At 37.2% G+C, this 15,616-nt stretch overlaps 1 protein-coding gene across 1 annotated transcript in view; it reads left to right on the top strand.

The window, feature by feature from the left end:
- The window catches only part of MDGA2 (MAM domain containing glycosylphosphatidylinositol anchor 2), an 822,473-nt gene that overhangs the window by 566,301 nt on the left and 240,556 nt on the right, over positions 1-15,616 (top strand). The window contains exon 6 of the mRNA XM_059915690.1: positions 3,777-4,046. Within this exon, the coding sequence (XP_059771673.1) occupies positions 3,777-4,046 (270 nt within the window). The remainder of the gene's footprint in view (positions 1-3,776; positions 4,047-15,616) is intronic.

The following is a 15,616-nucleotide window of genomic DNA, read 5'->3' as shown; positions in this document are numbered from 1 at the left end:
AAAAATAGAAAGAAAGAAAGAAAGAAAGAAAGAGGCTATAATATAGTGAAGTAAAATAAAGCTATTATAAAGCAAAGCTATACAGACAAAATCTCCCCCAGAAGCATATACATATACACTCACAAAAAAAAAGGAAAAGGGGAAAAATTAATATATCCTGCTCCCAAAGTCCACCTCCTGAATTTGGGATGATTCGTTGTCTATTCAGGTATTCAACAGATGGAGGCACATCAAGTTGTTTGTGGAGTTTTAATCCGCTGCTTCTGAGGCTGCTGGGAGAGATTTCCCCTCCTCGTCTCTGTTCGCACAGCTCCTGGGGATCAGCTTTGGATTTGGACCCGCCTCTTCGTGTAGGTCGCCTGAGGGCATCTGTTCCCCGCCCAGACAGGACGGGGTTAAAGGAGCAGCTGCTTCGGGGGCTCTGGCTCACCCAGGCCGCGGGGAGGGAGGGGTACGGAGGAGGCGGGGCGAGCCTGCGGCGTCAGAGGCCGGCGTGACGTCGCAGCAGCCCGAGGCGCGCCATGTGTTCTCCCGGGGAACTTGTCCCCGGATCACGGGACAGTGGCAGTGGCGGGCTGCACGGGCTCCCGGGAGGGGCGGTGTGGAGAGCGACCTTTGCTCACACACAGGCTTTTTGGAGGCAGCAGCAGCCCCAGCGTCTCACGCCCGTCTCTGGGGTCCGCGCTGATAGCCGCGGCTCGAGCCTGTCTCTGAAGTTCGTTTAGGCGGCGCTCTGAATCCCCTCTCCTCGCGCACCAGGAAACAGGGAAGAAAAAGTCTCTTGCCTCTTCGGCAGCTGCAGACTTTTTCCCGGACTCCCTCCCGGCTAGCTGTGGTGCACTAACCCCTTCAGGCTGTGTTCACGCCGCCAACCCCAGTCCTCTCCCTGCCATCTGACCAAAGCCCGAGCCTCAGCTCCCAGCCCCGCCCGCCCCGGCGGCTGAGCAGACAAGCCTCTCGGGCTGGTGAGTGCTGGTCAGCGCCGAGCCTCCGTGCGGGAAGTGCGGGAATCTCTCCGCTTTGCCCTCCGCACCTCTGTGGCTGCGCTCTCCTCCGTGGCTCCGAAGCTTCCCCCCTCTGCCACCCGCAGTCTCTGCCCGCGAAGGGGCTCCTAGTGCGTGGAAATCTTTCCTCCTTCACAGCTCCCTCCCACTGGTGCAGGTGCCGTCCCTATTCTTTTGTCTCTGTTATTTCTTTTTTCTTTTGCCCTACCCAAGTACGGGGGGAGTTTCTTGCCTTTTGGGAGGTCTGACGTTTTCTGCCAGCGTTCAGTGGGTGTTCTGTAGGAGCAGTTCCACGTGTAGATGTATTTCTACTGTATCTGTGGGAAGGAAGGTGATCTCCGCGTCTTACTCTTCCGCCATCTTCTCTCCTCTCTCCTGTGGGATATTTTTAACATCAGGGATTATCAGAGAAAATAATGCCATCTTTAATAAAACTAAGTTGGACTGTGCAGTGTTTTCAATTTAGATTTGGAAAAGAGAAATTTCAATATGATTGTGAATACACTTCTGCAATGCACTATAGGTAAAACAGTGGTCTCTTGTTATTTATATATTATTTTATGAGCTTTGAAATTCTCTTGAACCTTTTTCTTTAAATATTGTCTATCTAATAGAAAAACAACTCATCCTTATACAAGTCAATTTCAGGGGCAAATATTTCTTAATGTCACCATTGTGTGTTTCCATAATCTAAACATACGCTATTAATGGCCCTTAGGCCTTGGGACTTTTCATTTTACTAAAACATGATGTAAAACAAATGAGTTTTACTAATATAATATAACTGTTGGACTGTCTACAATTGTATTTTAACTAAATAGCTTTGTAAGATTATATTATTTACCTCAAACTAAGCTATAGGGATTTCTTTTACTTTTTCATAATGCTATGTCAATAATTAAGTATATCTATTTTAAAAATATTTAATTAGTAGTTTCTTTTTTATCAGTTTAACAATATTAAATAACTCTTTGAGGTGCTTTCTTTTCTACCAAATTGCAATGCCTTTTGCCTCTTATTTTCATTTTGTGAATTCCCCAACAGGTTTATCATAGATATTTATAATTTCAAGTCAACATCTCACAAGGGCAATTAAGATACTTTGGAAACTTCTGTGTTCCTTAAGATGATGTTAGAAGGGCCAGCATGCAACAATGATGTTTAAAAAGGTCCTCCAGGCATTCCATACCTATTCCACAGAACCATAATTATAATATGGAGTTGTCTTCTTGCTCTCCTCTGGCGTCTTTTCAAATTAATTTTTTATTGAGGCAACATTGACTAATAATATTATATAAGTTTCATGTGTACAACATTATATTTCTACTTCTTTGTACCATACATCATGGTCACCATCAAAAATCTAGTTTTCATCAGTCACCATACAGTTAATCCGCTTTACTCATTTCACCCTCCCCCTGCTCCTTTCCCTCTGGTAACCACTACTCTGTTCTCTGTATCTACATGTTTATTTTTGTTTCGTTTGGTTTGTACATATATTTTGGGTTTTTGTTTTTTATATTCCAAGTATGAGTGAGATCATATGGTATTTGTCTTTCTGACTTATCTCACTTAGCATAATACTCTCAAGGTCCATCCATGTCCCAAAAGGCAAGTTTTCATCTTTTTTATGCTTGAGTAGTATTCCATTGTATTCAAACAAGGCAGACAATATTGAATCACACAAGGAGTTTACCTTGTATTCTGAGAAAAGCACTGTCCAACTCTAAGCTGAAATTAATATCTAAAAAAATTACACAGTACAATTGAACACTTTGTGTTCCCAATATGGATAGATTTCAGTTTTAACTTTGGCATCAAATATTTCTGAATGTGTGAACTCAAACATTGGCCTAATGCATTCCCCCTGTTTTTATTTAGGAATGCATTATATAGGGTGGCACTGTGGTATAAGCAGAAAAAAAAGTTCTGTATGTGAACAGAGTTTTTGTGCAGTTTCTACTTTGAGTGTTTGATGAAAAGTCTGTAATACAGCATTTTTTATTGAATGGATATTTATCTACAATTTTTTTTACCTGAAAAGTTGCAAACAACTTATTTTCACTGGGGAGATTATTATAACCCAGACATTGGAGTGGTGGCTGTCATAGTTTGGTGACTATGTTTGAACAGTGGTTTATTTGTTTCTAAGTTTTAAAGCAGTGATTATGAAAACTCATTGCCTAAACTTTCTGAACAGAGAGGTTAGAGAGGAAATATGGGGGCTGCTTTAAATTACATGATTTTGTTATTCCTTTCAAGATGAAAAACCAGGCCCACTGCTTAGTAAAAACCTCCAGTGATCTTTTATCTTACTTGGTTGTGTTCAGGTTGCAAAATATGTATCATTTCACCTCAGAATGATCCAAAAATTAAATAAATGACAATCTTCACCATGAAAATACAAGGACTAAACAACTGCAATATTTATACCTGGAAGGACAAAAGAGATTGTCAACATTAAAAGAGAAAGGGATTTTTGTTTTAAAACTTTAATTCCTCTTGTCATTCTAATTTTGGAACAATAATCCAAGAATAAATAAATTTTAATTCCCTTCTCCATGTGTAAGATCTTAAAACAATTCCATGGGTTTATAACATGTAATTAAAATGAGTAACCATTCTACATGATTTAAACTTGATTAATACAGTAAGATTTTGGCACAAGAGAACAATATTTAATTTTAATTTTTTGAGGAAATATAAAGCATACTGTTACTCTAGTTGTAGTAGATCTAAATAGGTGCATGTTCTTTTGTTTATGTCTTTTAGCATCTCCGTCAATTAAACTCTTGGTGGATGACCCTATAGTTGTAAATCCTGGAGAGGCCATAACATTAGTATGTGTTACGACAGGAGGAGAGCCTGTACCCTCTCTCACCTGGGTCAGGTCCTTTGGGACTCTGCCTGAAAAGACTGTTTTGAATGGAGGAACTTTAACCATTCCTGCCATCACCTCAGAAGATGCTGGTACTTACAGCTGCATCGCCAATAATAATGTGGGAAACCCTGCAAAAAAGTCTACCAACATCATTGTGAGAGGTAAGTTTGCATAGAGAATGTTACAGCATAAATTTCTATATTTGCATTGAATAGTTTTCATAACATATTTTTAGTGATACTATGGAATAGTTTTATAATATGTTCTTAGTAAAAAAAATGATTAAAATCCAAATGTGGCATAGAGCATTATGCATTGTAATACAGATTGTGTATTAGTTTAAGGATTTAACAAACGCACCAATTTAATGTTTAATAAACATTTATTGAAACCCTATTACATGCAGAGCTTTAAATTGTGGGATTACATAGAGATCTATAAAACATTATCTTGTACTCAAGGATTCTACTCTCAGATAGTGAAAAAATATATATATCAATTTATAGCCATATGATGCAGTGTTTGGCAAGCATGAGTAAAAGCTATAAACATAAAAATTACAGTAGTTTCTGGCTGAAGTTATTAGGGACTATCTAATGACATTTGCATCAGGTCTTGTAGGCTGGGTAGAGTTTTAACAGACTGAGATTAGCTAAGGTCATGGAAAAGTCAGAGTTAGTAAAAGGTAAAGTTTATTTGAGGAATTTATGTAAAAGGTGGTTCACTAAGTCAACAGCAGTGATGTTCTAGCTAGTGTGCTGGTGCTGCCTGTGGAAGAGATGCTAACCTTCCATTTTGGAGAAGGTGAAGTCACTGTGCAAGGAAAGCATATGCATCTTCATGTCTCACTTTACCTGGTGTGGTCCTGGGCTGGGGATGGAGGATGGTCACCAAGGCCTCTAAAGTTAAAATAGACATCCATATGCCCAAGAGGACTCTTCCAGCAGACGAATGAAAATTTATCATTAATGAAGGATTATAATGGAAGCAAAACATAATTGAGTATATTGAGATAAACGCTTGTGATTTTGTGAACATAGACTGTGGTGGTTTTAGTGACCATAGTTATCTGTTACCACCCAAACTATCAGAAATATGCTACTTGGCCAAAAATATACTCTAATCAAAATATTGTAAGATGTTACAGTGTAAATCAAGACACTGTGGATTTCATAGCTACTAGTTTCATGTCTACTGCAAAGCCAAGGAGAAGGGGAGGAGAATAGAGTAAGTTAAAATGCCAGAAAGCTTTCTGTTCTTACCTAGTTTTAGCTGTTTTTCTTAAATAAATCCTTCTCGAATTTTATCAAGGCTTCGGTTAATTTCCAGAATTCTGAAAAAGTTGATTTTGACATTTTTGCCTGTGTGTTTGTTGCTTGTATGGAGGACCAGATTTTCAGAGACCTTTATTATGCCATTCTGGAAGTGCTTCTATCTGTATTCATTTTTTCACAAAAGGAAGGGATAAACCACGGGCTAATAAAAACATTATTGGGGAGTAATCCACAAACCATTTTGGATATATATTATAGGGTAGAACAAATGCACAAATATATATTGCTTTTATTGAGAACCAGGGTTCCCACTGTGGGAGAAGGAAGATACAAATATAGAAGGACAGAGATCTAGTGGTATTTGTTGAATTTGAATTGGTGGTATTAGGATTTTTTCAAATGTATATGTTTTTCAAGAGTTCATGATTTTTGCTCTGTCAACTGAAAGAGCTTAGAAGCAATGATACTCTAGTAGCAATGAACATATCTGACACCCAGTTCTTGGTTCTAAACACTATGCCCCCTTGAAAAAAAAAAAAGGAACATTTGGAGAAATAGATGATTCCAGGGCAGGGGCTGGGAAAATAGAAGGTGAGCCTGGGATGTATTTTGTGCCAGAAAGCAAAGAAGACTAAGAAGGCTAAAAAAAAGGGTGGGGGAGGAAAGAAATAAGTGAGAGAGACTAAGAAGTACAAACTTCCAGTTGCAAAGTAAATGAGTCATGGGTATGAGATGTACAGTGTGGGGAAGGTGGTCAATAACTATGAAAAGTAAAAATAAAAATAATAAAGTATCTTTTTTTAAAAAAAAGAAGACTAAAGAAAGCTCAAAGACTAAGGGAAATGTCAAAAGGACATAGGAGACAGCTTAAAGTGACTCCCGTTGGCCAAATTAGTGGCAATTTGAGTATTGAAATGCGTTAACGATGATAATGGTTTATAATATGTTAAATTAAAATTTCATTATTCCATAGTAATAGTAAAATGAAAAAGAAAAATAGAAATGAAAAGCTCTTCTTTACAGAAGGATCCCAGGTAAAAATCATAGAAGGAATGGTAGAATAAAAGAAAACAACCATTCTGCAATCCCCAGTGTAATAGTTGGTTCCAGCAAGGATTATCAATGGATGCTGAATTATTGGGTAAAATATTTGGAGGCAATAGAATATTCACAAGATCTCCAAGTATCACCCCAAACTACAAGCTACCCCTTTGTAGTTTTTACTAACTACAAAGCAGGAAAGGTAGCTTTTCAGTTGAGAGATTCAGCAGTCTCCACTCTAACCAAATGATCAGACTTAGGGACCACCAAAAGGGACAGTTTGACAGGAAGAGCCTCCTGATGAGATTTACTAAAGAGCCACAATATCACCTATGTAGGTTTCTCACCAAAAAAATGTCAAACCTGAACCTAATCATAAGTAAACAATCAGATAAATCTGAACAAGGGTTTCTCAACCTTGGCACTACTGACATTTTAGGATGGTAATTCTTTCTTGTGGGAACTGCTCTGTGCATTGTAGGATGTTTAGATGCATCCCTGGCCTCTACCCACTACATTCCAATAGCACCTTGCTATAGATTGAATGTTCGTATCCCCCGCTGCAAAGTTCATATGTTTATATCCTAATCCCCAAGGTGATAGTATTAGGAGGTTGGACCTTTGGGAGGTGATTAGGTTGTGAGCGTAGAGCCCTCATGAATGGAATTAGTATCCTTATAAAAGAGGCCCAACCCAGGTTCAATCCCTGGTCAGGGAACTAAAATCCCACAAGCCGCATGGATTTAAAAAAAAAAAAAAGAAGCCCAAGAAATCGCCCTTTCTCCTTTCACCATTTGAGATTATAGCAAAAAAAAAGTCTATGAACCAGGAAGTGGGCCTTCACCAGACACTGAACCTGCTGGCACCTTGATCTTGGACTTCCCAGCCTCTAGAATTGTGATAAATAAATTGCTGTTGTTTATAAAAATTAAAAAAAAAAAAAAAGACGCTGTGGATACTGCACTATCTGCTACAAAATTCTAAGCCATACAATATTTAGTAATTGCAAGATATACCATTATTTTATGTATCATTATAAAATAAAACATCATGCCAATTGAGCTACCACAGTGTTTTCCTATGAGATCAAATGTTATTGAAAGAAGTCTTTCAGATTTGTTATACTTAGGTTTTCTTTTAAACCATGTATCACCCATTAGCATACATAAAAAGGAAAATAAAATAAAAATCAATTGATTAAATTATTCCTAAAACTTCACAATCAGAACCAACCCAACTTCTAAATCAGTTTTCATCCCAGTCTTTGATGACTATGGTTTTCTAAATCTAGTTTGATTGTAGGATCATCTGAAACTATATTGAATCCCGGTACAACTGGCAAAATGTCTAGCATAAAATGTTGGTGTTGCTCAGGTACCCTCCATAAAGAACTAACTCAATTCACAGCAATAGATGCTCCCAGAATGATTTGCTCCTCCCCATCTCATCTAGAATTTTTCATCTGTGTTCTTACAAAAGACAGTTTTCAGTTTTGACATGAATGACCTAAAATAAATAGAGCCTTAAAAATGTACTTCTCCAATTTGTAATTTCTTTTTTATGCCTTAAATTTATCTGAAGTGTACATTTGCATAGTCATATTATATTACCAGTAGAACTTCTCAGCAGTGGCATTTACATAATTCATAAAATTGAGTTTGTATGTAATCTTACTGAACATAGAAGTAGCCTTGGTTAACGGGTCCTAGGTTCAACTGTGGGGAGAAAAACTACTACAATAATATGAGGCATTTGATTTCTGCCACAAAGGCCAAGAAATTCAGTTAAAGAAAAATGGTTTTCTTCTTATTATATCAAAGAAATTATTTCCAAATCTTCTGAATTTGTAGACCTCTGCAGTGTCTTAGATTAACTGTGTCATGGATACAGGAAAAACAGAACTCTAGGTTCATTTTCCCCCCATTCCCTTCTGTCATTAAATCAAGATCCACAGACCAGGTTTTCTGAACAATCACGACAGTATCCTGTGCATAGAATTCCCACTGCCATTTGAGAATATCCACGAACAAAATAAGATTGTAGGATGCAGACAGGAATAAAACTCTAGAAACATTTCTGGAGTGCACTTGACTTTAAAAAAAAAAAAAAAAAGAGAACACTTTAAATAATGTAGATAATCCTCCATGTAGATAACAAGCTCCAAAACTGAAGAAGAATCTCGTATGTTTTAAAATTTTGTTAGGCATTCATAAATATAGCAGCAGTGCCTTTTCTTATGATCCTTTAAGAAGTTGCTGTGATTGAGCCACATTTCTCTCAAGTCAGGAGAGAAGCAGTTGCTTAATACATTTGATAAGAAAATTATGTTGATTTCCTAGGTGCATGTGGGGTGGCCTGAGGTCAGTGCTTTCCAAACTTTCCCACCTAAAGTTCTCTGTTGTTGTGAGTCACTGTATTTAGAAATGCCCACATTTCTCTTCCGTCATGAATTGAATGAGCCACTATCTTGAGCAAACATGGTTCATAATATGACCAAGACATTACTGTATCTTAGTGTCCTGTGGTCTTTTAAAACTTTATTCAGTGGCTTAATCTTCCCCTGCTTCAGAAGAAAAGTCAGCAGACCCCATAACTCTTTTGTTCGTTATTAGAAATAGAGAGGCCTACAGTGCATTCAGGTCACAATCATGCATTTAGTTCAGTGTTTTGGATACACGTTTCAAAATAGTAATGAAACTCCAAACCTGATTTAATGTAAAATTTTCTCCCCTGCCCAGCTTGGGTCCACTTTGGGCTGGAGACTTGCAGTGGGAAAGGGGACAGGGGCTGGTGTGGTTGGCTTCTTCCTGTTTGTCTGTCTGTTCTCTACCCTCCTCTCCACCACCCCATCCCTGACCTGATAGCCAGATTCTGACCTGATAGCCAGATTCTGACCTTCCTGGCTTGGGGCGGGGTAGGAAGGTCTTCTCTATATAAAACATTTTTTTTTTCTTCCTTGGCACATTAATGGACTCTTGAGAGATTCCTCTACCTAGAAGAGATGCACATCTGTGTGCACCAAGGAGAACTCTCTAGTCACGGATTCTCCCAAGACCACTGATGTGCCACATTCCCTGAGCATCTCATGCCCTACCTCTACCGCCTTTCTGCTGAGAGCTTCTCTCTCTCCTCCAGGTAGCCAACTCAACAGAGCCCAAGACAAGAAGCCCGTACTGCTTCTCCTTCCGTGTGTGACTCACAGCTGTAAGCAGAAGCTCTTACCAATAAATTCTGTGAGAGCACACAGATTCCAATGTAGCCACCTCTATCCTGTTGTCACACAGGTTTTGGTTTCCTCAGATATGTCAGGCATCATTTCAGGGAAAATATTTTAGAGCTTTGGCTGGTCCCATGAAAAGCCCCTCACTAGGACTGAGATGAAATAGACAGGCTCTCTTGCTGCCTTGGGCCTGGAAGAAGCTTCATCTCACAGTTTTATCCAAAGATATCCTTCCAAACAAATTTGGTCTCTGCCACTTTTTATGTGCTTAATTTCTATAAAATCCAAGAATCAAAGAATGGAGTTTCTTTGAAAATTCTGCATAAGAAGGAGATTTGTCTTACACTCATTGTGGAATTCTGTGGATTTTGTTCTCAGTCAAAAGTGAATCAGGAAAAGTCTATTCTATTATCTGGTTTCACAAGAGTATTGAAGGATTACAAGAATTTTCAAAACTTCTAGCTGATATTCTTAAATGTGATTATCAGTAAGTCCTTCTGGTTCTATCTTCAAACTATACTCTGAATCTGACCATATCTTACCAAGTTCACTGTTACCACCCTTGTGTAAACTATCAGTATATTTCCCCTAGTTGATTAAAATAGTCTTTTCATTAATCTTCTTTCCAGTCCAGCCCCTCTTTTAGAAGGGGCTGTTTAGACACTGTATTAGATAAGGTAGACTTGACTGAGTTAACAAATAGACCCATACCTGTAATTACTCAAAACAAAATTACTTTAGCTTTTTTTCATGAAAAAGTTTAGGGTGTTTCCTAGTTGATTATGCTGGCAGTGGTGTTGTCTATGATTGGTGTTGTGGGGGGCGGGGGCGGGTGTTGGGGGCGGGGGCGGGTGTAGGAGTAAGAGAGTCTATTCCATGCAGTCATTAGGCACCTAGGGAGATGATGTTTCTGCCATCTTCAAACTGTGGCTGCTAAGGTTGTTCTGAGTATTACCTCCATCCCTGTCAGCTGGAAGTGGGAAGGAGCTTGAATGATCACATATGGGAGACTTTTATGGGCCAGAAGCGTGTTAGTTCCAATCACATTCTGTTGGCTAGACCCTAGGTACATAATCACACCATTGTGTGCCAAGTATATGAGGGCTTGGATTTTTGGTCAACAGCTAGCCATCTCTGTTACATTCATACAAGAGCCCGAGTGATTGAAATCATCTCATTCCCCTGATCAGATTCCTCCCATGGCTTCCCATCTCGCCTAAAATGGAATTCACATTCCTCATTGTCATCTCATGTCACTTTCCTCTTTACTCACTCTGCTCTAGACACATTATTCTTCTTGTTCTTTTTCACAACTCAGGACTTAAACATTTGCTGTTCTTTCAGCCTGGGGTGTTAATTTTCAAAAACCATCTTCTGGGAAATATCTTCCCTGACTACCCTATCTTAGATAATCAACCCCTAATCCCTTGAATGATCTATTGTTTCTTCTTATCATATAACTACCTGGAGTTATTTTATACATTTTAAAAATTTATTGCCTGTCTCTTTCATGACACTGTATATAGTGACAAAGAATTTATCCGTTTGTTTTGTTTCTCAGTGACATCCCTGGAGTCTAAAAAATTACTCAGCATATAGTAGATTCTCAATAAATATATATTGAGTGAATGAATCACTTTTTATAAAAGTTTACTGGCTTACATTAGATATTTCTTTTGGACATCTATCACCCTTTGATACCCTGTGTATAATAAATGATATCAAGCAAAATTAGGAAATTCTATACACATGTTAAATCATATTAAACATTTGTGTGATGTGACTAGCTCATGTGAAAGGCCACAGTGTTCTAATCATTCATTGCTGTGTAACAAGCCACCCCAAAACAGTAGCTTAACATGATAGCATTTATTTATTTTACTCACAAATCTGGGGGTTGAGAGACTCAGCTAAAAAATCCAGGGTCTCATATAATTGCACTCAGAAGATGGCAGGGCTGGAATCATCTTCAAAGCTTTTCCAATCAAATTTCTGGTTTCTGGACTAAAAAGTTCAAACAGCTGGGCTCCTTAGGTCAGTCTCTCTCTGTCTCTGCCTATCTGCCTCTCATTCTCTCATTCATTCTCAATAGGCTCTTTATATGGTTTCTCTGCATGGCAGCCTCAAGGTAGCCAGACTTGTTACAGGCTCCCAGAACCAGGGTCCCAAGAGCTGCATGAGTTCTAGCCTTTGAAGTCATGCAGTGTCATTACTGATATTGTCTATTCATCAAGGCAGTGCCAGAGGTTGGCCTGGTTCCAAGAGGAGATCAAGTATCTTCACCTTTTGAAGGGATGAGTGTCAGATCATCTGCAGATGTGTTTTAAAGCCACCACAATGCGCAGTGTACTCCACAAGCCATATTCTTCACATCATACCTCCCATGCTGCCTCAATGCACATTTATGCCCCTATTTTTTCCACTTTCCTCCTTAATTTCATCAGCCCCTATCTTGAACCCATAGCCTCTGCAAAAGTGATGTCCTAAACATATTTCCTCTTTGAATTCTAGAATTTCTCCAGCTTATCTTTGTTGGCTATGATCTCAGATTCCTAATATGGAGAAAAAACACTTGTCAGTATTGAAATAGATTTAACCTTTATGGAAGAAGTCAATATGTATTCAGTGAACCATGAATATACACTTTCCTAACTGTACAAAAATACATACTGTAACCTCCAGGAATATCATAACCCTCTGTTCTGAAAAGTGTTGATTTGCCTAACTCTAGTATATCCACGTGAAAGGACTGAGATCTTTAAAAACCTGAATTTTTATATTAAACATATTTGTTCAGAACTCATTTAATGGAAATATATCAAATATTAGCACTGCTAACATTTCAAAATGATCTTTAGGCTTATTACCAAAAAAAATCTTGTAATTCAAAAATTCTATGAAAAAAAATTTCAAACCTTTGAGTATGCCAGTTCTGTTTAGGTAATAGTAATAGTTATTATCGATTTGAGCACTTATCATGTACTGGGCTACCTGGCACACCATGTACATGAACTTTTTAATCATTCCCAGATATTTATGAGGTAAAAAATATTATTGTTCCTATTTTAAAGAATAGTAAAACTGAAGAGGGAGCAAGTTAAGTAACTTCCCCCAAATATAAGCCTTATTTAAGCAGCAAAGCTGGGATTCAAAACCCACACAGTATGGTTCCAGGGCCACTGTCTTAATCAAGGTACCATAGTGCCTTTCAAAATTTAGTCAAGTTTTAAAAAATGTATAATTCCTCCTCCTCCTCTCCAAATTGAACTGACTAATGTCCTTTTCTATTTCCTCTACCCTTGCCTTGCCAAAAACTTACTAAGGATTCTTTCTGGGTTGTAAATTGAATACATTTTTATGTTTATTAAAAAAAAATCCCCAACACTATACAGTCCTTCCCAATTACACCATTTCCCTCCCAAGTATACAGTCATTTTTGATGGGAGAAAATTCTGTGTTTTTGCTAATCAGTACTTTTTTCTCCAGTAATGGTGGGCATACTTTAATTTCAAGTTCTAACCAACATACTGTTTGTAGTTTATGATTTTCTAAATAATATTATATTTGAAGGACTGAGCATGACTCTGTTACTTTTACTGGCAATCTTACAGATTATTGTACAAAAATGTTAAAGAATTTCTGTTAATCATAAGAGATCAGGGACTTCCCTGGTGGTCCAGTGGTTGGGACTTTGGCTTTCAGTGCAGGGGGTGCAGGTTCGATCCCTGGTTGGGGAGCTAAGATCCCATGTGCCTCTCAGCCAAAAAAAAACAACCAAAACATAAAACAGAAGCAATGTTGTAACAAATTCAACAAAGACTTTAACAATGGTCCACATCAAAAAAAAATTTTTTTAAAAGAGATCAATTGAATTACGAATGACAAAGATACAAAATAACTGCACAAATAAGACAACTAGTATAAACAAGGAACAAAACAAGACCTATAAAGTGTGTTCATTGTTTTTGCTGAAAAGTATATACCTTCAAGCTATTGGTCAGAAAGTCAGTCAGAGTTAATTGTCAATTTTCCAGGAAGAATTGATCATATTTAGCTTACAGTGCATTCTAAATGTAAATTATTTGTGAATTTCCAACTACAGGGTTGTTGCAGTTCCTCCCAAGCATTTAATCAAATTAAATTTCCAGTCATCAATAGTTTTCTTCCATGACCTTTCATTAGTAAAAACTATAATGATAATAGCTGAAATTGTAGAAAACTAATCCTTTAAAATTCTCCAAGAGCAAAACTGTCTGCTGTGTGCAAGTGTCCCGATTACACATGTAGATTAAGTGCTCTATTTCTATTTTCCCAATTTAATATTCTGTATAATTACATCTCCCCAAAACACCAGAGAGAATTTTAGTATATTATGTTTTTTAGCTCTGAAATTGTTTCATTATTATCTTTTTAAAAATTAATCAGGGCTGTACAAAATCTAAAAATTACCAATTCGGTAGTTCTCATCTGAATATAGATAACTCACTTTTCTCTTACAAATGAGATAAATCTAACATCTTTGTTCAGTGAAATAACATATGAGGGATTTTAAGATACAATTTCAAGTAAAAAAATTTATCTAGATATTGTATAATCTTATAATTACTTTTATATAACTGTATACATACAGCTTAGTCATACATTTTATTTTATTAAAACTTAGGTTGTCCTGCTTGGTATTTGGAATTTCTGTCATATTTACTCTAGTCAAAAGGAGATGTACCATTTGGTAGTAGTGCTTTAAAAGTCAATACCTGTTAACATCCAGAAAAGAAGAATCTTATTCAGTAACATTATTTTTAAATTTCTTTCATCAGTTTCTTTGAAGGCATTTTATAGGTTTTTTGGCAGGGGGCAGGGGGGTGGTTTGGTTTTTAGATACCCTACAGTTGTAAAACAGGGCCAAAACAATGATACTAATTTGAAAACTCCTGATTCAGATTTTTTATCCTGTTATGGCAGGCACCTATTTCCCAAGCCTACTGGCTCACCACACTTAGTTTGTGTGGGTTAAACAGTCTGTAGGCAGTAAGGTATAGGGAAAGAGATCTGTGATATGGTTCTGGCTTCCTTTAAATTAGCTACCAGATCACAAGTATGTAAAGAGGCCTCTGCTTACTTTACTCTACACTAAGAAATTGGAGTGCATAATTTCTAAGATATTTTTGCTCTAACCATCTATGATTCTATACTATCAAAACGTACCTTGACCTATGCCCCTTTCTGGACTTAATCACTCTATTTTTGCTTACAAATTTACTCATACAAATACATGAGTACAAATACATGGCAGTATAGATATGAATACTAAAAAACACTGAACTTTCAAACAAAATTCTTTTTTAAAAAATTATTGTTTACTTACCTTAGGATATTAAATCAGGAAGATAAATGTAAATGGTACTTTCAGTAGGTATTTAGAAAATTTCTATTCCACACTAGATCTGTGTCAGTTGCTATAAGGGATAGAAAAGGAATGAGTACAATCCCCGAGCCCATGGAGTTCTTACACTTACAGGGAGAAAATCATCGGGGCAACTCCCTCCATAGATCGTAAGAAAGATCATAACTTCACAATAGAAGCATAGACAATGTGCTGTTGGAAGCTCAGATGAAGAAACAATTAATTCTGATTAGGGAGATAGAGGAAAATTCCAAAGAAGGTGGCATTTGAGATGGTCTTTGAAAAATGAGAATCCTTATATATTTAGAAATGAAGTGTCTCTTTCCTGTGCTGTCCAGAATGGTGGCATTAACTAGCTTTTTGAACTTTCTCCGTTTTCTTATTTATTGAAATATTAGAAACTATTGATAGCCTTTAAAAGAAAAACCTGTGTTCAACTTCCATATTTTATAGTAAATATTTTCAGAAACTAAGTAATTTATACATTTTATTTTGTGATTTTGAAATAATGCTTAAAGGTTAATATTTTGCAGTCTTGAGTTGCATAAGATTTTATATAAATTTTTTAATTGAATTAGTCAACCTGCCAAATTTTCTGTTTACTGTGTTTTCTGTTTCCATTTGAATTCTGTCCAGTGTTCTTCCAACATCAGTGCTTTTTCTAAATGCTTCAGGAAATTTCTAGAGACCATCAACCTAATTCTTAAATTATTCCTCATCTAGACTCAGTAAGATGATTTCTTAATTTTAGCATTCAAAGAATCTTTTCTCTTTTTCTCTTTTTTTTTAACC

The sequence above is a fragment of the Balaenoptera ricei genome, chromosome 2 (genome assembly GCF_028023285.1).
Source record: "Balaenoptera ricei isolate mBalRic1 chromosome 2, mBalRic1.hap2, whole genome shotgun sequence".
NCBI classification, from domain to species: Eukaryota; Metazoa; Chordata; class Mammalia; order Artiodactyla; family Balaenopteridae; genus Balaenoptera; species Balaenoptera ricei.
Note: the sequence above shows the minus strand (reverse complement) of the source record. Positions and strands in the feature narration are given on the sequence as shown.